This window comes from Ictalurus furcatus, chromosome 9 (assembly GCF_023375685.1).
Source record: "Ictalurus furcatus strain D&B chromosome 9, Billie_1.0, whole genome shotgun sequence".
In the NCBI taxonomy this organism is placed as follows: Eukaryota; Metazoa; Chordata; class Actinopteri; order Siluriformes; family Ictaluridae; genus Ictalurus; species Ictalurus furcatus.
Window position 1 is genome coordinate 29,119,713 of NC_071263.1, and position 24,725 is coordinate 29,144,437.

At 39.6% G+C, this 24,725-nt stretch overlaps 1 protein-coding gene across 2 annotated transcripts; it reads right to left on the reverse strand.

The window, feature by feature from the left end:
- Window positions 1–15: 15 nt before the first annotated feature.
- On the reverse strand, window positions 16–24,325 carry pabpc4 (poly(A) binding protein, cytoplasmic 4 (inducible form)). Of its 2 annotated transcripts, none has more exons than XM_053633136.1 (14): window positions 23,709–24,325; window positions 9,470–9,663; window positions 9,208–9,323; window positions 7,436–7,575; window positions 6,485–6,579; window positions 4,632–4,769; window positions 4,418–4,513; window positions 3,572–3,841; window positions 3,261–3,459; window positions 2,991–3,124; window positions 1,959–2,049; window positions 1,284–1,414; window positions 612–728; window positions 16–476 (listed from the first exon to the last, which is right to left on the reverse strand). In XM_053633136.1, the coding sequence occupies exons 1-13, from the start codon at window positions 23,899–23,901 to the stop codon at window positions 636–638; spliced, it is 1,890 nt and encodes a 629-aa protein (XP_053489111.1). In that variant the 5' UTR covers window positions 23,902–24,325; the 3' UTR covers window positions 16–476; window positions 612–635. The 2 variants fall into 2 exon arrangements, with proteins under 2 accessions (XP_053489111.1, XP_053489110.1); XM_053633135.1 differs by having other exon boundaries at window positions 3,246–3,459.
- Window positions 24,326–24,725: the final 400 nt, after the last annotated feature.

The following is a 24,725-nucleotide window of genomic DNA, read 5'->3' on the forward strand; positions in this document are numbered from 1 at the left end:
ATGAACATAAACACATTTGAAATAGTCATCCCTTTATTTAGAAGGCCACACCACTCAGAGTTCGAGAAACCAGCAAAAACCCACACACACACACACACACACACACCCACACACACACACACACCCACACACACACACTCACGCACACACACACACGCCTGTCAACTGAAGAGAAAAACTCCAAGCTGGATGGCCTCACAGAAAAAAAGGGGTCTGTTTGTCCTGGCCACACTTGCTCATGTTTAAATACACTTTAAATACGCTATGGGTGTTGATTTAAAAATGATTACAGAGTTATAAAATATAAGCCCTGCAATAAAAGATTCAGGTATGTTTTTGACTTTCACTTTTGCTCTTTTTTTCTTTTTTTTTTTAAAATATTTTATTTTTATATACACACATATATGTGTATGTATCCGGTTGTGAAAGGAAGCACCAGCCAGTGTAGCCTTCACTTCTCGAGCCTTCGCTGTGGCCTGGAGAAAAAAAAAGAGAAAATGGAAAAAAAAAAAAAGAAAGAAATTAAGCTGTTAGAAGTGTTTACTAAATGAATAATTCAGACAAAAATATAAAAGGTACCCAGTGTCACGTGTGGTAACGACGCAGTATACCGTTTGGACCGCAAGGTTTCCACGTCAAGACGTAGCAGTAGCAGCAGCTACTCCAGCTTTCTGTGTCGCGTCTTTCTTCGCCTGGTGAGCCTGAAGCACAGCAACGGCCTCCTCCACCTGCAAACACACACGATGACGGATTAGCAAAATCGAACCAAACTGGAGGCTCCTGAGCGGTGCAACAATCTCTGGTGCAACAATCTTTTAATGACTTCATTGTTGTCAGGTTGATACAGTACTCGGATTAAATAAGGAATAAAAGTATGTTAAAGGAAAATAATCAATGACAAAGACGCATGATGATGTGGAGCTACTGTTGCTACCTTAAAGTCGATTATTTTTCTACAACAGCACATGCGGAAATGTTTTGTTCGTCTTATACCACAGCACAGCAATTTGCCAACGATTATTAAAGAATGTCACGTAGTTTTTATCCATTTATCGTTACATGTTGTGGAATGTCCGCAAAACTAGTTCGTTCCCGTCATCACTTACGTTATAGCAGCTATAAACAGTCGTTCCAACCACCAGTAGGTCTTGTCATGTTACCAGGAAACTGCTAAGCTCAGAGCTCAGGGTCTTGTCAACAGTAGAGATTAGAGCAATGTTTGGTGAGCCCATGCTCTTTTCATTCTGGACTGGATTGTGTGTGAACGTGTAGGAGATTCTGACCTTGGAGCGCAGAGACTCGTGGGACTCGAGCATGTGCAGCAGCTCAGAGTTATCGATCTCCAGCAGCATCCCTGTGATCTTTCCCGCCAGGGTCGGGTGCATGGCCTGGATCAGCGGGAACAGACGCTCACCTGAGAGAGACAGAGAGAGAGACAGAGAGAGAGACAGAGAGAGAGAGGAAATTGTGTTAGCGAATAGGGAAGTAAGATGGAGAATGAGGAAGAGCGTACAAGATGTGAAGGTGTAGGTAGAGATACAGTGGAGGGAAAGGGACAGGAAAAAGGAAAGGTGAGAGAAAGACAAAGGAATAATGAGGAAAAATGAGGGGCAAAAAAGGTGTGAGAATGATTGCGATTAATAATAATAATAATAATAATAATAATAATAATAGAAGGCAAGGAACAGAAGGAGGAAAAGAGATTAAAGTGGGAGGTTTTGGACAGAGGTAAAAAAAAGAAGAGAGAAAAGGGGACGGAAACAGAAGAAAAGAGGTAGAGAAGGAGATGGAGAAAGAACGGGATGAAAGAGATACGAGCAAACTGTTTGTGAAGAGTAGACAGGTTTATAGAACGGCCTTGTGTGTCCAAAACTTTAACTTTGATGTGTGTGTGTGTGAGAGAGAGAGAGAGAGAGAGAGAGAGTGTGTGTAGGCACTAAACCATCTGTACCACTCACCCAGCATCTGCTTCTGTTCCTGTGGAGGAGCTGCAGCCAGCATGGAGGCCGTCAGAGGCTCCTGACCCTGTACATGCACCGCCGGCTGGGCCTGAAAACACAAACACAGATATACACTTTTATACACAACTGCCAGTTCCTATTTTATTAAGTCCATCTACCTTTTCATCAGGTCCACCTACTCTATAAGTCGGCTTAGAGGTGTACAATTACTGAATATATCCCTTCTATTGCTCTAGTGACCAGCAAGAGAATAAAAAGCATTAAGTGTTGACACAGGGTTTATGGCTGCTTTCACACCTGTTAGTCTGGTTGCACATTCTGAATCACAGAGAAATTTGACGCTATTGGTTTGTTTGCTATATGGTATGGGTTGTTTTTCCTCACTGCACATAGTTAAACCAATCAAAACGCCAAAAAAAAACAAAAAAAAAAACATTGTTCGACAGGTGTAGGTTTGAAAATGTACGAGTGACAGTCTTTCATTCATTGATCAGAAATATGGTGATGGAAAAAGGTCAACAAAGCTTTCCCAAGTGGACATAGAAACCCAGGCACAAAGAACACAGCCCCAGAGCTGAATAAATTACTGGATAATTGTATAAATAACTAGTTTAAAATATTTTGTGTATCAGATGTGGCCTTTCTTTTGTCTCTTTTTGGCTGTTGGAGTTTCTGCAGCGGTACAGCTCTGTCTTTTGGCTCAGTTTGCATCTCACGGATCATTTCGCAGCTCACATTTACTGAGAAATGTCGCCTGCAACCCAAAAACACACGTTTGGTTCACACTATTTGGTTCACTCTGCTCTACAGCGGTCCCAGAGGGACGTCAATACAAGTCGCTGTTAGTGTGTGAACACTAATGTATTCGAACGAGTGTATTAATATAAACCTGTGATTTGCTGCTGCACTACTGTCAGAGTTTATTAATCAACACCTTCTGACCAATCAGAATCTAGAGTTCAACATGGCTATGGTATAACATAGGGTTATTATACCTTTAGTTTATCATACTGTTCTGGAGAAATGTACCTGTTGTAAGGTGATGGGTTGGACTACTTGAGGCTGGGTGTTGCGCACGGCGGTGGCGTATTTGTAAGGTGGCATGGCGCGTGGTGCGGTTACGCCGAGTCCAGGGCGAGCACCCATGGCCTGACCGCTGCCAGCTGTGGAACAGAGCGGAAGAAACAGTGTTAAATCCTAAATTGTCCTGATTTACCATTTTGTAAGCAGACCTTCATGGACAGTCACCCATGTTAGCATTATGAGTCCGTGGGGTTCGCTCACCCCCTCTCTGGGCACCTGTTGGCATGCCGCGGGGTCCCTGGATGTTGGCGCTGGGTGAGATATGGCGAATGTTGGCACGGGGGCCAGGTTGGCGCAGCGAATTGGGCACGGCCTGGAAGCCTCCCTGACCTCTGACTCCCTGCTGTTGCCAGCGTGGGTTCGGCCTCATCTGGGTGAGCTGGCTGGGGGCGTAGTACGTGGTTCTGTTCTGGGCCTGTGGGATTGTGGGGTACATAAACACAAACTCTCAAATCGAAAGCTGGTGTTATAGAAAATTAATCAGCACCTTCTGACCTTCTGACTGTGAAACTGTTGTTTACGCTCACCTGCGGCACAGCGGGCATGAAGTATCCGCTGGTGGGCTGGAACTGGTTGATGATGGCGTTAGCTGGCATGGCTCTCATACCGGCGATGCGCTGCATGTACTGGTTGGTGAGGTGAGCTTTACGCTCCTCTTTGCGCTGCGCCAGCGCCACGTACAGAGGCTTGGAGCCCACGATGCGTCCGTTCATCTCCGTCACGGCCTTGGTGGCCTCCTCGGGAGAGGAGAAGCACACGAAGCCAAAGCCTTTAGAGCGTCCCTCCTCCAGCATCACCTAGTGCAAGAGAGACTAATATGTAACCATCTAAAGAAGCATCACAGCGGATTGGTTCTGACTGGAGGCGGGGCTAATTTCTGGGCCGGAATAATGTAAGAAAAAGCCTGAAACAAAGAATAAATAATAAATAAATAAAAATACTGTGAATCACTATTTTTCTAATTATCTAATTAGTATCATATTATTCTGGTTATTATTATTTTAATCATTTTAATGATATAATTCTCATTTTAATTCTAATAAATGCAACTAATGATATAATTCTAATGCTAGTAATTGTCATTATTTTACTTAGTAATTGTCATTATTTTACTTATTATTTAAGTCTCATTTTAAATCCAATAAATCTCATTATCAAATTGTTATACTTAAATAATTATCTAATTAACGTAACAATTTAATTATTGTATTAGCTTATTATTTCAAAAATTCCAATAATTCTTATACTTGTAATTATTCTCATTCTACATGTTACAATGGTATAATTGTCTAATACTCTGAATCTTGCATTTGTTTCTGAAAAACTGAAAGTAAACAGGTAAACAGGAAGTTAATAGTTTTGCTAGCACTGACCTTGGCGCTGGTGATGGAGCCGAACGGAGAGAATTCCTTGCGCAGTTTCTCGTCGTCGATGGTGTCGTCCAGATTTTTGATGTACAAGTTCACACCCTGTAAAGACACATCGCTGTTATGTAAAGTATCGATAAATTAGCATCGGGTTTGCATGATGCTAACTGGTGGTCATGAGATTCCACGACTTGTTAGCTTTGTTAGCATTCTGAGCTACCTGGTATCTGCTGATCCTCTCCTGCTTGAGCTGCTCGAACTTCCTCTTCAGCTCGGCTTGTCTCTCCATCTTCTTCTGAGCGCGTCCCACGAACACGGTCTTACCGTTCAGCTCCGTGCCATTCATATCCTCCACGGCCTGGGAGTGGGGAAAAAAAAAACACTGCTCTTATTACATCCATCTATCCATCCATCCATCCATTCTTTCATTCGCACATTCTTTTATCCATCCTTTTATCATCCATCCAGCTTTCTATACACTTCAACTTCCATTCATCTTTCTATATGCTTCTTTTCCATCCATCCTTCCATCCATCCATCCATCCATCTTTCATTCATCCATCCATTCAGCTATGCATTCTTTCATCCATCTCTCTAGCCATACATTGTTCAATCCATCCCTACATACATTCTTTCATTCATACATTCCTTTATCCATCCCTTTTCTCATCCATCCATCCAGCTTTCTATACACTTCAACTTCCATTCATCTTTCTATATACTTCTTTATCATCCATCCATTCAGCTATGCATATGTCTCTAGCTATGTATTGTTCCATCCATCCATCCATCCATCCATCCATCCATCTTTCTATATACTTTTTCTTCCCTCCATCCATCTTTTCATTCACGCATCCATCCATCTAGCTATGCATAATTTCATCCATCCATACATCTAGCCTTATGCAGTTTTATCCATCCATCCTACCTTACATTTTTTCCATCATCCATCCATCTATCTTTCTCTATGATTTTTCTTCCATCCATCCTTTTATCCATCCATCCATCCATCCATCTATTCTTTCATTCATACATCTAGCTATGCATCCTATTCATCCCCCTAGTTATAAATCCATTCATCAATCCACCCGTCCATCAATCTACCCATCCGCCCTTTCATTCATACATACATACATACATACATACATCTATGCATCCATCCATCCATCTTTTCATTCATACATCTATCCATCTAGGTAGCCATATAGTGTTTTATCCAGCCATCTCACACTACACTTTTTCTTCCTTCCATCCATCCATCCATCCATCTTTCTCTATGCTTTTTCTATGCTATGCATACTTTAATCAATCCATCCGTTCTATCATCCAACCATCCATTTGCTATGCATTCTTTTATCCATCCATCCATCCATCCAGCCTTTCATCTATCCATTTTTTATTCATCCAACCTCTAGCCATATATCCATCCTTCCTTCTATCCTTTTTTACCAACTATTCATTTGCTATACAATCTTTCATTCATCCATCTGTCCATCCATCAAAAACTCCCTAACACAAGGTTTCCAAATGTAATAACAGAGGGGGGAAAATTCCATTCATTCTTCTGTTCATGTAATAAATACATAAATAAACAAACAAATAAACAAATTTAAAACCCTTGACATTTTTCTGTTGCTATACTAACACCTCTTTAACGGGTTTTAGGCTGATGGTAGTCTTAGATCCTGACCTATCTGTACTACAAGGATGAGGATTTGCTTTAAATGGAGTATAAAAAGCGTTACAACCTCATATGCCATAAACAGATTCCGTAACCGTAAATGCATTCATCTCTCCAACACGTTCTGCATTATTTCAGCTGTATACTGTACATATCCATCACAAGACAGTGAATTCTTTTTAGCTGTGTCATCTGTCCATACACTCTTTCACCCAAAGACACTCTCACAAGGAGTCAGCATCTGTTACAACTATCCAGGAAACGTATCTTTATCTATATGTGTGCGATAACACTCAGTGTCCCAGGACAAAAACGACATTTTAATCTCGTGTAAATATGAGACAGCAGTCTCTGCTCATCCTCACGGCGGGCAGATGGAGTTTGTACCGCACCTTGTTGGCGTCTTCGTGTTTCTCGTAGCTGACGAAGCCGAATCCTCGTGATTTCCCCACGGGATCAGTCATCACTTTCACACTCAGAGTTTTACCTGCAGGTGAGAAAAGAGACACAAGAGGTAAATAAATAATAAATAAACAAATAAAAATCTTTTCTACTGTACATATAGAAATGTTAACAATTCACGTACAATGTTTGAAATGTAATTCTCTTACACTTTTATAAGTATAACTTTGTTATATAATTAATATTTAAATAGTGTAAAAATAAGCATTAAAAACAGGGATATTTTAGAATAATATGATATTATATCATATAAAATGTAATTACATTCCATAATATAATTTTAATAATATTTCGCATAGTAATTAACTGAAATAATCAGAGGCCATTACAATAAGTGTAAATAAAACAATCTGTGTTAAAAAAAAGGAAAAAAAGATATAAAGCTCTCATAAAATCTGTATAATCAGTGTTAAATAAATCAATATATTATCTTACAAAATCTGCATTTTAGGATAATACTTATAGAAAAAAACTACTATAAAGCAGTATTCAAATTTTTTTAACAAAACTTATGTTTGTTATGTTTAAGATATATTCTCAAGAGATGCTTTCTCATAGAATCCGTGTTAGAAAATTAAATAAATAAAATGCACTCTTTTTTATATATTACATTAAAAACAGGAATTGTAATACAATAATTACCACCTTAATTAAAAAGAAAAGCATTAAAAATGTTCATTATTTTTGAATAAGAATAAGTAAAACAATCACAAAGAAATGTGCTTTATCAAAAAAGTCAGTGTTAGATAAAATAATTAAAAATATACTTCATAAATAAACACATAAATAAGCAGACAATCAAAAAAAAAAGTCATAGTGGAAATAAATGCCTTTCTTATAAACTCAGCTCTACATTCATCATACTGAAATACACTTATTACCATATTTATCAAAGATGTCTTTCAGCCTGTCATCGTCCATGTCCTCGCCGAAGTTCTTGATGTAGACGTTGGTGAACTCCTTGGCTTTGGCTCCGAGCTCGGCCTCTCTCTCCTTCCTGGATTTAAATCTCCCCACGAACCTGTGGAAAAAAATTGACACGTGACTCGAGTGAAAGCAGAAAAAAAAGCCGTGTGAAAAATCCTTCCACCGAAACAAGACGAGAACAAACTGTCAATTTCACTTGTGCAATTTCAGGGATAACATGGTGAAATGCGCCTTCACATGTGAAATGTGTGTCTGTAAGGACTAATACACAATATTACACAGTGAAGTACTGTTATTTAGGAATGTAATATTTACAATGATTTTTTTTGCTGTTTATTTATTAAAATGAAATTAAATCTATATGGATATCTCAGACTTTTAGTCTCCATCACAGAACGCTTTAAAGCGTTCTGGACCACACGCTCGTTACACAATCTTTAACAATTACTCATGACCAATAAGGTTGCGAGTTCAGATCCCAGGACTGTCTGAGAGCAGCTGTCTGATTGTATGCTGTCTGATTTAAAAAAAAAAAAAGGCTGAAAGTGTTGAAAAGCTGCTCTGATAATTGTAGTGTCTAACTGGTGAAAGATTGGCTTACAGGCCCCGCCTCCTTTATGGTGAAAGAGTGGTTTACTATGGTGAAATACTGGCTTACAGGCCACGCCTCCTTTATGGTGATGGTGAAAGACTGGCTTACAGGCCACATCTCCCTTATAGTGAAAGACTGGCTTACAGGCCACGCCTCCATTACAGTGAAAGACTGGCTTTCAGCCACACCTCCATTATGGTCAAAGACTAGCTTACAGGCCACGCCTCCTTTATGGTGAAATACTGCTTTACAGGCCATACCTCCATTATGGTGAAAGACTGGCTTTCAGCCACACCTCCATTGTGGTGAAAGACTGCTTTACAGGCCACACCTCCTTTATGGTCAAAGACTGGCTTACAGGCCATGCCTCCTTTATGGTGAAATACTGCTTTACAGGCCACACCTCCTTTATGGTGAAAGACTGGCTTACAGGCCACACCTCCTTTATGGTGAAATACTGGTTTACAGGCCACGCCTCCTTTATGGTGAAAGACTGGCTTACAGGCCACGCCTCCTTTATGGTCAAAGACTGGCTTATAGGCCACACCTCATTTATAGTGAAGGACTGGCTTACAGGCCACGCCTCCTTTATGGTCAAAGACTGGCTTATAGGCCATGCCTCCATTCTGATCAAAGACTGGGATACAGGCCATGCCTCCTTTATGGTGAAACACTGGCTTTGAGGCCATGCCTCCTTTATTAGCATAGACAGGCACATAAGCCACGCCTCCTTTATTAGCATAGACAGGCAGAGAAGCCACTACCAAGAGCTATTTTTATTTCCTAAGTTATTAGATTACTACTTTTTCACATTTATTTTTTAAAATAAGAATCCATCAAACTAATCAAGTATCATGTTGGTATCAAGCTAAATCATTTAATATTAATGAATAATTTTAATGAATTATTTTTGATAACTGATTAAATAAAAACAGCTCTTGGTGGTCAGTAGACTATATTTGTATGTATAACTCTATGGCTAAATGATACAATTCCCAAACATGTTTCTCAAAATCCAGTATAAGGTGATCAGAACACTTTTCTACAGGACACTAAACCATGTGAGTAAATAATACTGTGCATTAAATCCCGCCTCGCCACCGCATCCCTCAAACCCCCAGCATGGACACTCACACCTTGCGGTCGTTCAGCAGCATGCCGTTCATCTTCTCGATTGCGCGGTCGGCAGCGTCCTGCGTCTCAAAGTGCACGAATGCGTAGCCTTTGGATCCGTTCTCATCACACACCACCTGCAGGAGAAAAACTCAGTCAGCTGTATGACGGTTAGCGATTAGGAAATATTGATGCAGCTGCTTTTTTATTAAACAATACACAGTCTGTTGACTTTTGGTCTTGTAAGAAGAGGATGTGATGCTAAATGATGCCGTGGTTCTACCTTGCAGGACAGGATGTTTCCGAAGGCTGAGAAGGTGTCGTACAGGGCCTTGTTGTCAATGGACTTGTCCAGATTTTTGATGAAGACATTTCCCACGCCTGACTTGCGGAGCGAAGGGTCTCGCTGTGACCACATGATCCTGATGGGTTTGCCCTTCACCACGTCAAAGTTCATCGTGTCCAGAGCTCTCTCGGCTAAAACACAAACACGCTGGTATGAATTTGTGAAATTTCTTCACGTGAGCAACAAGACATGGATTTTGAACTGCATATTTTTTAAATATTTATAAAACAGAACAAGTTAGCAAATGTACAATAAAGTCAATAAAATCCATCCATTTTCTATACTGCTTATCCTTCAGGGTTGCTTGGAACCTGGAGCCTATCCCAGGGACCATGGGGCATAAGGCGGGGTACACCCTGGACAGGGTGCCAATCCATCCACATTCACACACCCATTCATACACTATGGACAATTTGGACCATAGCAGTCTTTGGACTGGGAAGGAAACCGGAGTACCCGGAGGAAACCCCCGCAGCACGGGGAGAACATGCAAACTCCATACACACAGGGCAGTGGTGGGAATCGAACCCCCAACCGTGTGAGGCGAACGTGCCACTGAGCCACCATGCACCTTACCCTTAAAGGTTTTATGCAGAATCGTACAACAAATTAGAACCCGTTTAGGAGGCTACAAACCCTTGAAGAACCCGTTTGTACCAAGTACCAAGACTGTTTAACTAAATGGTAAACACATGACAGGTCCTATGTATTATCCCATGTACAGGTCTTATTTGGATTTTGTATCCACACCCAGTTAATACAGGGTTCTTCAAGGGTTCTTTAAGGGTTCATTGGATAATCAAGTGTTACTAGATTACAAAAAAAGGTTAACTGGGTAAGTTATTTGTAATAAATTTCACAATACTTAGAACTGTCCTGTGTTTAAAATTTAGCGAGATGGTCTTGATATATGCTGCAGTAGGATCTGTCCTCATCCTATTCGACCTCTCTGCTGCCTTCAACACTATGAACCATCAGATCCTCCTATCAACTCTCTCCGGGCTAGGCATCACCGGAACGGCTCTGGCTCCGTGGAATCATATCTGGCAGGCAGATCCATCAAGGAATTGTGGAGGGGAGGTATTTCTGAAACTCGGCAACTCACAACTGGGGTTCCTCAGGGGTCAGTTCTGGGTCCACTGCTCTTTTCTATTTATACTACATCTCTGGGGCAGGTGATTGAGTCTCATGGCTTCTCATATGATTGCTATGCTGATGACACCCAGCTCTATTTGTTCTTCCAGCCTATTGACCCATCTGTCTCTGCATGTATCTCTGCTTGCCTGTCTGACATCTCGGACTGGATGAGGGAACACCACCTTAAGCTCAACGTGGCAAAATCTGAGCTTCTCGTCATCCCAGCTTGTCCCTCAATCAAACACAACCTCACTGTATAGCTTGGCTCAACCACACTCAAGCCAACCAGGATGGCCAAGAACCTTGGGGTGACTTTTGATGACAGCTTGACCTTCACAGACCACATTTCAACAACTGCACGGTCCTGTAGGTTCATTCTGTACAACATCAAGAAAATCAGACCCTCTCTCACCGAACAGGCTACACAGATTCTAGTCCAGGCTCTTGTCATATCAACACTAGACTACTGCAACTCACTACTTTCCTCTCGGGCCTCCCGGCCAGCTCCATCAAACCCCTTCAAATGATTCAGAATGCAGCAGCACGCCTCGTCTTCAACCAGCCCAAGAGAACCCATGTCACACCCCTTTTCATCTCCCTCCACTGGCTTCCTGTAGACGCCCGCATCAAATTCAAGGCCTTGATGCTCACGTACAAGACTTTATCTGGAACAGCATCCTCTACCTCAACTCTCTCCTTAAGGCTTACGTTCCCAATCTGCAATCGGTTAACGACCGACACTTAGTAGTACCTACTCAGCGTGGCTCAAGGACCCTTTCCAGAACCTTCACACTAACTGTCCTTCAGTGGTGGAATGAACTTCTGACTTCAATCCGGACCACAGAACCTCTCACCATCTTCAAAAAACAGCTAAAGACCCACCTCTTCTGTGAACACCTAACTAACCCCTAAAATGCCAACCCCACATTATTTATAAAAAAAATATATTTAAAAAACTTACTCTAGCTCTTACACCTCTACTCTGTGCACTTTGCTTCTCTAGAACTCAATTATAAATCTTACATGGTAGCACTACTTGTATTGTTCTCCGCTTGATATACCGCTGTGCTTGTATTTCCCTAACCCTAACCCTCATTTGTAAGTCGCTTTGGATAAAAGCCTCTGCTAAATAAATAAATATAAATGTAAATGTAAATGCTAAAGTCTTAGGGTTCTACAAGAGTTCACTGGATAATGAAGGGTTCTTTTATTTATTCATTCTTAAAGGGTTTTACCTGAAACCATTTCTGATTTAAAAAACAACAACAACAAAAAAAAACAAAGCACACACACTCTACACAGAACCTTTAAGGATTCCATCAGAGGGACGACCGAAGTACCATTAAGATTTCTTAACTTTTAAAATGATTTTTTTGTAGCGTATCTCTCAATCCATAACATTCAGTAACTTCCGAAGTAGAACCAAAAAAGAAAACAACCCTTAATAAACAGGTATATTTAATTTGGTTAAGTACAAATGTGCAAGAAATGTACAAGTCGCAGCATATGCTAGGGGCAAACAAAAACACAGCAAACAATTATCAAAGCAGAATTTGTTTAAGCTAAAAACTCTTTAATTATCCAAAGAACCCTTGAAGAACGCTTGTAAAGAGTGTATGGAGTAACAAGGTAAGTGTGTGCTACAAACTCCAAATTATTTTTGGTCATTATTTTTTTCTTCACACCTAGAACCTGTTAAACATGTAGCTAAACTGTCCTGACACTTTGGGATCTCTTAGGGGGGAAAAAAGGGTTCTTTAAGGGTTCCTTGGATAATTACTGGTCTCTTCATATTAGTGATGAATGATGTATGAGAACTATAATTAGGGGGGAAAAATGGTTGTTAATGAAATCTCTGTGAGTTTGAAGCGTGTTGTTAGATCTGATAAACTGCTGCGGTATAAAAGAAATAAAACACTTTCCATAACATTTGATTGTTTTCCTTAAAGCACTTGATCACAAGTAGGTCACATGACTATAGCATGTTTGTAGGCTTTACCTGTGCTAGGAGCTCCATAATGTACCTATAACATCATCTGTAGTTTACTAGTCTGTTTTATACTCGATTTAGTTTCATTTAGTTTCAGGAGACGAGAGGAAAGAGTGAGCACTTCCTGGACTGGGTTTATGCTTTTTTTTTCTTCAAGATATAACAGAATCATTGCTATAATGTCCATTTCGATTAGACATGTATCACGTAAGATTATTATACTGCTCATTTTTTTTAAAAGGTATAATAACGGCGCGATCGTTCCTGAAATAGGATCGCACAGTCCGTTAAAAATGACTGGCATGGCGGATTTATACAGGATTAAAATCCTGTGAAACTAATCCTGTCTGAATAGGGCTTATTCGGCATTAAACGATGATAATTAAACAGGGGCTGCATTCGTTACTGTTTAAATGAAATGTGTGATTCATTGGTCAAATTCAAATTCAACCGAACAGGAGGTTCAGATAGATTTCAGCTTCAATCGAGGGTTTTCTCTCTCTCATATGCGCCTCATATCTCAGTTTTAAATAATGTATTACTTAAGAATAAATATTTAAAAATCATTTTTGATGAGTCTGCTTTTTAGTGCGAGCTCTTACCACACACACCTACACTCAGGGCTGTTTTTAAGGATGATGACCTCTTCACACAGTGGCAAAGTTATTACCACACACACATACACACACACACACACACACAGTTTATTTAGTTTACCAACCAAGAGATGTCTCTTGTCGGTTGGCATGCACATTAGCCTCCTTTTGTTCCCATCACTCCAATACCACACACACACACACACGCACACACACGCGCACACACACGTGTGCGTCTAGTTAACAACTCGAAACAGCCTTGACTCTGCTACCATCAGCAGTTTGCACAGTGATTGTGTTTAACATGGAGGGTCAGAGAGAGAGAGAGAGAGAGAGAGAGAGAGATAGAGAGAGATCCAGAAAGAGAAACAGAGAGGGACAGAGAGAGACAGACAGAGAGAGATACAGAGAGTAAGACAATGACTGAAGGAGACAGAGAGACAGCGACAGACACACAGCGAGAAATACAGGTCTGGAACATTCCCAGCTCTATTCTAACAGACTGTCGGAGAGAAAGAGTGAGAGAGACAGACAAACAGAGTGAGACTCAGAGAGAGAGAGGTACAGAAAGAGAGAGACCCAGAAAAAAGAGAGACAGAGACAGACAGACAGACAGCGTGAGAGACAGTGAGATACAGTGAGATGGAAACAGACGCACAATGAGAAATACAGACACCAAAAGAAAGCGAGACAGAGAGTGAGAGAGAGAGAGAGCGAGAGAGATTGCTCAATAGAGAGCGAGAGAGAGAAATGGCGAGAGACAGACAGAAAGAGACACAGGTCTGGAACATTCCTATCTCTGACCTCACTGACTCTCATCTAAAGCCCCTTCAACTATTTTGCAAAACCAGTAACATGAGCTACGATTGGTTAATTAAAACCAATCCCAAACATACATGTAATCCATGTCTAGAAGAATTGCTGGAAAAACTAACTTCTTTGTGCTTGTCTGTTAGTAACGAACGGACTAATAACCTGATAACTAATAATCTAATGACTAATCACTCTACATTAATGAACACTCTCGATTAAACCATGACAGAAAGTGCAGGATTGATAAACACATGAGCTCCAGCTGCATGTTACAGATAACACAGCCAACTCGTCCGCTAAAACGCAAGAGTCGCCTGTGCTTCAAAATCACTGGTTGAGGTGATTCACGTCAGTGGCTACCAGACCTGAACTGTCAGTAGTAGCTCACATTTCAGAAATCCAAATTTACAAACAGATTTGAACTTTTAGGAGACAAATATTCACCGGTTCCAGTTTTTACAATTCAATCCTCATGTTTCAGATAAATAACTTACATCATCAATAAAACCTACAAAATCTCAGCCCATCCCAGCTCACTATAAGGTCATATAACCTTAAAACATACTCAATAAATCAGTCACAAATCAAATTCTTTTTACATTGATGTATGAATCCCATGCTTGAAACATCCTTTTCCACAAGTCGTGCATTACAGGTGATTAAAAACGTACATTTTCGTTCATCCACTCGGCCTTGTTACCTGAACATGTTCACGGACATGAAATATTTGGACTAGTCACGTGTTCAACAGGAAGTTGCATCATATTAGATTTCATCATCCTGAAGATCATGGGAAGAAGAAAATTGTTTTCTCATTCTATATTTCTTCTTCTTATTATTATTTTCTTGTAATATTAAAGCGAAGAGGTCACTTTGAATGTATACGCGTGTTACCAGAATTATAGATTGAAATTAAATTATTAACTGAAAAAATAATTAAGTACATTATTAGAAAGTCATTAACGTTGTCATGCCATTAGAATGGATGTTAGTCGAACACATTTTGTGCATTTACTACTTCTATGCTAAACAAACAAACAAAAAAATACTGTTACTTTCAACCCTGTTACTCAGTTTAAGAGCAAAATGCAGCAAAGAAACGTAAAAAAAAAAACGAGACTGAAGAAGAATAAAAATAAAAATAAAAGTTTGATTACAGGACTAAATAGTTCCCGATTTAGTCTATTCATGAAATCAGGCAATCCCAATCCGTGACACTAGTTTGGTGCAAAACTAACAAATAATATATGCGTCCATCTTCATATTTAATAAGGCCTTGCAGCTTCTGGATCAAATAAAATCTCTGGAATATCTGAGAAAACATCCAGCTTCCTTGATTACATCATAAGCACACGTCAACATTAATCAGCTTCGTTTGTTAATGTAATAAAAGTCCCGTAGGCCGAAAGTGATCCTGTCCAGTGGGCTGCGTCTCGTTTGTTGGAATCGTGCACTAGTTCAGTCTATATTTAGCCGAGCTAAAGCTGTGCTCTGGCAGCCAGAGCGAGCCGCAAGCTCCCTGCCCATTGATGGAGCTCAGACGCCTCGAACGAAAAAAATGTGCGTGACAACTGCTTCTATACGCAGCTGGTGCATGCCGAAGACAACTTGCTTCACTCTGAGGAAAAACAGGGCTCTGCACTTTTTCTCACCGGCACTAAGACCTGCGATTTAACTCAAACGTTTAAGATGAAGTAAAGCTCAAAGCTCTATTAACATCTACAGTTGTTGTTCTTTTCCCCCTATAGCACATACTATGACCTAGACAGAACTTAATTTAAAAACTTAAGAACTTAACTTATCATATAATTTTTTTAGGATTTAGTTTTAGTTTAGTTTTAATATGTCCATATGTTACGGTATTTACAGTAGGTAGTCTACTCCGGAAATTACGGAAATATTATGGTAAGACACCACTATACAGCGTATGCCTGATTCTAGCATTAACCCTCCTATTATGTTGGGGAAAAAGTTGCATCCATTATGTTATGGGTCAAAATGACTTCCACTGATTAAATGCACACAAAAACAGCAAAGAACCGCTTAAAACAGTAAACCTTTATTACGGCTCGTCCGAGACAAGACATAAGAAGAAATATTTGCATGTAGGTTCATGACCCTAAATGAGGAAAGTCAAAAAAAAATTCAAAGAGAAAAAGAGAGATTAACCAGCATTTCAGACATTTTCAGTCAAATTGACCCATAACATAATAGCAGGATTAAATAGCAGGAATAATATTACAAACAAAAGATACTTCTAAAGTGAGTTACATCGTTTGTCAAATGAATGAAAAGTAAGGCAGCATGACAGTTTAAAGAAATGAAGAACACCGTGAGTGAACTGGAGACGGGATTTTATATCCAAAACTTTTCCAGAACTTTCTCCCAGACCTCTTTTGATAGCTCCTTGTTCTTCATGATGTTGTTTGTTTTGTTTAGGTACGTATGTTCTCTAACAAACTCTGGGTTGTATTTATACTGGGATCATGTGGCACTTTAATTGCACAAAGGTCGACTCCATTCATCTAGTTATGCGACCAACGATGGCAGCAGAACTAACTCAGGGGTTTCAAAGCAACGGGGTGAATACTTATGCAATCACAACTTTATTTAAATAAATAAATAATTTTTTTATTTGTAAATAATTTTCCCCCACACTTTATTATTATGGGTTATTTAGTGTAATTTCATGACATATAATCCCAATTAAATCCATCTCGATTCCAGGTTTGTACAATATAGTATGTGGGGGGAAAAAAAAAATTGGTGGGGGGTGGGGGGGGGGGTATTGAACATTTATTCAAGCCAATGAGTGTAGTATTTCTCATACAGCAAAAAAATAAATAAATAAATAAATGAAAAGGTTTTGCTGTTCGAAATTTCATGCCAGTTAATTTTTCATGGGTAGTCATGAAATAATATGCAAAGGGATTGTGGGATTGTGGGATTGCGAGCAGCTCTACCTTAACACTTTAACGTTTATGCAAATTACAAGCAGCACCCATGTAGTGTAGTTCTATCTGTGGCATGTTGGGCAGCTGGGGTTCAGGGGGTAGAGCGGGTTGTCCACTAATCGTAGGGTCGGCGGTTTGATTCCCGGCCCACGTGACTCCACATGCCGAAGTGTCCTTGGGCAAGACGCTGAACCCCGAGTTGCTCCTGATGGCAAGCTAGCACCTTGCATGGCAGCTCTGCTACCATTGGTGTGTGAGTGTGTGAATGAGACACCGTGTAAAGCGCTTTGGAACCACCAAGGTTAAAAAAACACTATATATCATTTACCGTGTTCCAAAACTATGGATATATCTGTTGTTTTCCACACAGCATAACTGTATGGACAAAAATACTGCAATACATCATGCTGTTATAAGAAACGAATCAACAACAGGGTAGTGTGAAGAAGCAGAGTGTCTGTTACCACCCAGACGTTATGAAGTATTTTATTTCTCTCATACCACAGCAATTTGCCAATGCTCATATATCTTAATGACATGTTATACTTTTTAGAGATGTTTATGGTTCATAAAAACAAATTAGTTACCACTCTCACCTATCTTATAGCAGCTATAAACACTCGTTCCCTCACCAGTCTCTTATTATTCTCTCTTTTAACAACAATTAACGTAAATGTAGCTGGACATGTTACCGAGAAACTGGAAAATCCTCTGTCCTGAAGATGTCGAAAAACTTAAAGGTTGAAGCTTTACTTCTGTTGCAAAGCGCTGACACTGGAGACTCCTTCCATAAATGTTAAATAAATGTCTCCGTATATTACATCTGTTCACATTTGTTTCTCAAAATGCATAAATAAAGTAGGCTTTTCCCCAGATTTCTACTAGCCTTAGCTCTGTAACCAGTGGAATCTCAATATCACGATTTTTAGAGCAGAATGCAACTATATAGGACTTGCTTCTGTGAAAATTTTAGTTTCGTATCTGGTCCCCCACCAGAGATATTTAAGCTGATATTGAAAGATTTTTTTACAAAATGGCACTTTCTCACCCCATAAGCCTCAAAGCTGAAATTTTCTGCATGCATAGTATACTTACCCAGGTACCCCCTAAAAAAAAATTCAGACTGAGACTCGAACCCTTCCCATTAGAAATTGAACCTAAAAGTGGAACTGTGAGCAATCTTGAGCATTACATTTGGTTCTAAAGAACTCTAAAGAACAAGAATGTGCAAAATGTTTATATATGTCCATGTACTTCGAGAGAGGTTTTGTTCCAAGGAGCTAGGAGCCGAGATATTGAGGTTTCCGTAAACAGCTGTATGACCAAAATTTGTTATGTGCCATGACGCAAAGATGGCCGTCATAGTTAAACCAAGTAAAATAAAAGTAAAATTAAAATAACTGGTGGTTTCGCAATGCCAATATAATCACACACACAAAAATAGGAAAATTAAAAATGCCTGAGCATACGGAAAACCATATCAACGGTTATACATGTTTTCTAATCCGTTTATGTGGAGCGTAACGTATTAGAACGAGCACATTAATATAAACCTGTGATTTGCAGCTGCACAATTGTCAGAGCTGCTGTTATAGAAAATTAATCAACAATAATTAACTAATATTAATAATATATTTATTTGAAACCCACATGTTGATGATTAGGGATTAGGGAGTGGACAGTGAGATTTGCACCACGTGAAGTGTCCACGCACCAACACTTCCTGTGCGTCTCAACATCTCGGTGCGTTTGTGAGTTTAACAGTTAAATGCTGATCTTTTCACCCCTTACGCTCTGAATAGGACGTGTGGGGGGTGAAGGGCCTCGAGCAGAAACGGCCAGTTGGCGTTACAGCACCACACAGCACCGTAACACAGCAACATGCCATTATGTTAAGAATGAATCGGACACTCTGTGTCATGTGACCTCACTATAACTGGAATAAACCAGTTGCTTTACTACCGGAGTTTACACAATGATCCAGCTATGAAGGATTTACATTACAGTTTTAATGCAGGAAAATTGTCCTAGTTTCCCGATTGGTTTATATTAATGCGTTATCGTTTCTACGGTAACAGCTAATTCACAGGGACTTGTACAGCTCCACATAAAGCTAATAAGCAACGAATTTTAAAAAAAATGTGTTCTATAACAAAGAACAACGTGGGTAAGCTTTGATATGATGACCTTTTCTGTGAGGACGTACTTATTTAACATTGACGGAAGGAGTCTCCAGTGTCAGTGCTTTGTAACAGTCGAGAGGTAAAGTTGTAACTTTCTGTTTTTCAACATGGGAAACATGGGAGAGAGAAAACAAAACAAGAGGCTGGTGAGGAAATGACTGTTTATAGCTGCTATAACATAAGTCACAAGCGGAATTAACTTGTCTCGGGAACCATCCACGACATTAAACGTTACTATAAGTAGATAAACACTACAATGTGCTGTTCTTTAATAAATAAAACGCTCTAATATTAGAAAAATTGCTGTGGTATAAGAAGAATAAAACACTTCAGGACGTGTTGTTTTTGGAAAAGAATCAACTTGTGGGCAGTCACTCCACCAGGTTGTGTTTTATTCCTTACGTATCTTCTTGGAAGCGTGTATTATTCATAGTTTGATTGACTCTTTGGTGATTCATGTGTGCATCACTCCTGATTAATAGTATTATTCGCTCCTGCTTAGCCCCAGCTCAGTCTGTGTCTCTGAGTGAGTCATCATTTTTACTACGAATGACACACTCTTACAAGATGTTAATGCTTAAGAGCAATCGAAATAACTCTCAGAAAAATCCCCCCTAGCCTTAAATGTAGACATATTTGCACTGAATCTAGAAGGATAACGTAGCTAACAATCGGATAAGGGAGGTTTGTTAAGCTAGCCTAAAGTTTAAATAAAAAAATGTCCTTTAAGAGTCAGCTCTGTAACAGAATTTGTACATAAACAGTTTTATAAATGGCAAAAAATTATACATTAGCAAAGTCAAAATATCTTGAATATGGGCACATTTATCTAATATTTCCTATATGAGATGATAATAAATCAAATATAATATTATTCAGCCTGTTTTTAGATGTTTAAACACATGTCAAGTGTACTCTAGCAAGCATTTTCTTACAGATACATGCTTAAAATTGGCAAAATAATATCTGAACAAGACTTGTTCAAGCTTGAACCGAGTACAAATCAGTAAAATGTCTAGAAATAGGTTTAATAACCATATATTTGGTTCATTGTAATCTTATAACAGGAAATACCAGATATATTTGACTATATTCAAGATAGTTTCACTTGCTACGATGCCATTCTTATCCTCCATATCACTCCCAATGTACATTTCTATCTACAAACTTTAGGCCACACCCCCTACCTGAGTCTGACACTGGTGTGGCGTGACATCAAACGTTGTCTTTATCTCTAAGACCTAGTTTCTGTTCATTTTTAAAGATAGCCACAGCAATGCCATAGATCTGTATGTATGTATGTATGTGTAATGTGTATAAGGCTGTCTGAAATTCGCCCCTCTGATCTCAGACACGTCGAATAGCCGGAGAGACGTGACCCAGCTTCCCTGACTTCCAGCGGAATGATAACAGATCCTGAGATCATTACAGACCCCGTTTTTAACGCCTTCTCTTTGAGAGCTGACACAAAGGCAGCAGAATGCTAATTTCTCGACAGTGTTCTCCCTTGATCGCACTTTAAATAGCGCAAATGGGTCACATCACGTTGCCAAATGTGGGTCAACGTGTCAGCCTTCAACCTGAGCCGTTTCTGTACACGTGCCTCAGGTACCACACCTCAAATGCCATCGAGTGTGTACAGTGTGTACAAAACCCTGATCCTCAAGAAAACTCCTCAATAACGTGTCCGTGTGTTCAGGTGATTCAGGTGATATGGAGGAAATAGAGCACGTTATCTATGTAGGACAAACAGCACATGCATAATTTCCCATCGGCCTGAATCTTAGGGTTAGAAGCCGAAATTGTTAAATTATAATGCAAGTGATCCTATATTGTGATATCACTATTACACAGAGAGCAGCTTCTGTTAAACAAGTTACACCACGGCGCTGTTGAGTTCTGGATTGTGATTGGTCAGAGGGTGTCCACTAATTGTCTATGACAGCAGCTCTGAGAGTAGCGCAGCTGCAAATCGCAGGTCTATATTAATGCGCTCGTTCTGATACGTTATCGGTTTCTATAGTAACAGCTCATTCACGGGGACTTTTAATCGTTGATATCTCGGAATGTTCTGGAACAAGATGTTAACTTGTTTAGTGGATGTTCCACAACATTAAAGTGCACCTATGATGGTTTTTCAAATATGACCTTTCATGTAGTGTGTTATATACATAGCTGTTTGCGAATGTAAAAAAGTCTGTATAAGTTTCAAAAATCGAAGCGCACGACAAACGGCGTTATTGCCTCGGAAAAGAAGGAACCGATTCTGAACAGCTGAAACGACTCGTTAGTGATTCCAGACTTTACTTCCTGTATTAACCTAGGTAGGTTTATAACAAAAAGCCCCGCCTCTGGTCTTCATCGGCTGCTCGCTGACAGCGGTAGACCAGTCACAACAGACTGGGACGTCTGACCAATCAGAGCAGAGTATGCTCTCTGAAAGGAGGAGTTTAGAATGAATCTTTTAGAATGAATCATTTAACGAGTCGTTTGTGACACTGAGGGAAAAAGGTAACGCTGCAGTTTAAATGATGAGCACGTTAAAGTGTTTTTTGACCTCGGATGCACATAAATCTATCGTATGAGAGCTTTAAAACAAAATTAAGCACGTTTCAAATCCATAATATGTCCGCTTTAAATGTCACTACAAATGGATTAAAAAAAAAGTGGTATAAGAGGAATAAATAAAACACTTACGATGTGCTGTTATAGGAAAATAATCTAAAGTAAATCCGCATCATCACACCAAACCGTTGCTCAGTATTTAAAACACACAATATTTTATTCCTTATAATATAACACAAAATAATAATCATCTTCTGTGATTTTATGATATCGGGCCACTTTTCTACCAACAATACGTCCAAAACATATACTTCTTAATTTTATCATTAAAGTTCTACTTTTAGGCAATATTTTGGTGTTAAATTTCTGACAGCTACACAAAATCATGTAAATAAAATTGCTAAGAACAAATAGGTTCAATAGCAGCCAGCATTGGCAAGTAACAAACTCATACGTATAAGCTAGATCTAAGTTAAATAATTCTAATAAAACTATATTAAATATATTAAAACCATTACTGAATATATAACTCTAAGCTCTCAGACCGAGTTAATCTGTACCCAGCTGGATGTAATTCATCCTGGTGTTAATTAAACACTGCGGATTTTACTGTGAATAAATCAATGTAGCTATAATTTAGTGTGTCACTTATGCAATCATTTATAGGGTTTTTTTTTTAAACATTTATAATTATATTTATAGTATTACATAAATAAATGAGTAGAAATCATTTCTATAAATCACTTATCCGTCCATATATTAGTTTTATTCATACTCCCTATAAAATGCACAGCATTCTAATCAACTAAGTGTATGGTTTATAAATAAATAAATAAAAAATAACACATGACTAAGCAAGTGGTGGTTGGGGGAGCTCTTAAACGCACATGTGCTGTGTAGTGCAATGTCCAGGCCTGGAGTGCAGCCATCTGAGGAGGGTTGCCAGATTGGACATTTCCATACGTTTGATATATTTGTTGCACACAGAATGTAACGTGTACAGTGTAGAAAACGTATACAGTCTTTTTCACCCCGCATTGTATATATTGTTTAGGAGAAATATACATAAGTTATAGTGCACATATATGAATTGAAACAAGGGTGGATTGCAGGTTGCCAGATTGGACACTTCAATACTCACTTGAGGTATTTGTTTAACACAAAATAGGCTATAAGAGCAAACAAGAAAAAATGTTTAAAGTGTATTTTTGTCTTGTTATATACTCTCTAGGATAAATATAAGGGAATAGTAGCTTAGTGGTGGATGTGGGTTGCCAGATTGGACACTTTTTTATGGAATTGAGATATTAGGTTAGACACAATGTAATTTGTAAAGATATTCTTTTTTCTTGCTATACATAAACATATACTTTATTATAAATATGTCAGTTATAGCGTATACAGGAATGTAAACAGTGGTGAATGCTGATTTCCAGATTGGACACTTCGGTACACTCTTGAGATATTTGTTAAACACAAAATGGAACGACACAAAAATGTTTAAAGAGTCATTTTTTGGCTTGTTATGTGTACTTTAAGTTGAATAGCCTATAAATTAGACTGTAAAGGAATGGAAACTGTTAAGGATTTTGATGAGTCAATCTGGCAACGCTGGAGGTAGCCATGGCGCAAGATTACTCGAGCCAAAAACGTGGTTCTGCTCACATGTAGTCACAACAGCAGTATTACGATATGGTCACACACACACATGAAGGTTACACAGGATACACACGCGCACACACACTACACAGTACAGTACACACCATGGTACTAACTAGTGCGCCACTGGAAGGTCACTCGATGCGCTGACATTCCGGTTACGCACTAGCTGTTATTTGTTTATATGACTTCTGAATGCGCTAGTGTGTATGCAGGGATATTTGTAAGGGGTAAAGGAGACGCAGATCACCGGTGTGTCCGCTCTGCCCGTGCGCTTACCGTCCGCTGGCTGCTGGAAGTTGACGTACGCGTAGCCCAGAGAGCGGCGCGTAATCATGTCGCGGCAGACGCGGATGGAGAGCACCGGGCCGGCCGGGCTGAACTTCTCATACAGCATGGCCTCCGTGATGTCCGGGTGCAGGTCTCCCACGTACAGAGAAGCCATCGGGTAGCTGCTCCCCGCCGCGTTCATGATCCCTGTTCTGCTATCCGAGTAACGACGGGGTCTGGCCGATCCAAAGTGCGCGTTCTTTATTTCTAACCGGAATAAAACTTTGACGCGCGTTTAATTCTCAGTCGCCGGTGGTACTGACAGCTGCGGCGTATAAATCTGGACTGTGTTAGGAGACTACAACGTCGGAAAAATTAAAATAAAATAAAAATATAACACTGAGGCCTGTTCTGATTTTTTTTGGGGGGGGGAAATAGTGTTAAAATAAATTATATGTTTTCTTCTTAAAAAAAAATAGGTCCTGATTTTTTTTTTATTATTTCGGTTTTGTTATTTTTTTATTTATTTTTTTTTATATTTTTTTTTCTTTTTTTTTTTTTAAAGAGACAAGAACAGTGAGTTGGACACTCACGGTTTGGTGGCCGGGGGGGAAGAGAGCGAGCGGGGGAAACGCATGAGCACTTTATAACAGCGCCGGGTACACAGTGGAGGAGGGGGAGAAGGGGGGTGTCCGAGGAGGGTTGGGACCAGGGAAAAAAATGCAAAAAGAAAAAAAAAAAAACCCACAGCCGTGACCATGCGCTATGAGAGACACTGAGCCCCAAGTACAGTGCTCAACTTCCAACAGCGACATCTGGGGGAAACACGAGCAGAGACGCAGGCCGGGTTGCCAGATCACCCACGACTCCTTCTAAATACTTGGAAAGAGTAAATTGTAGCGTTTCTAGTCCAGTGGTCTTCAAAGTGGTTCGCCGCGGCCCCCTTGGGAGCCGCCAGTTGGTTCCCAGGGTAGCCTCAACAGTTTGGAGTGAAAAATAAATAAATACATGATATATATATATATA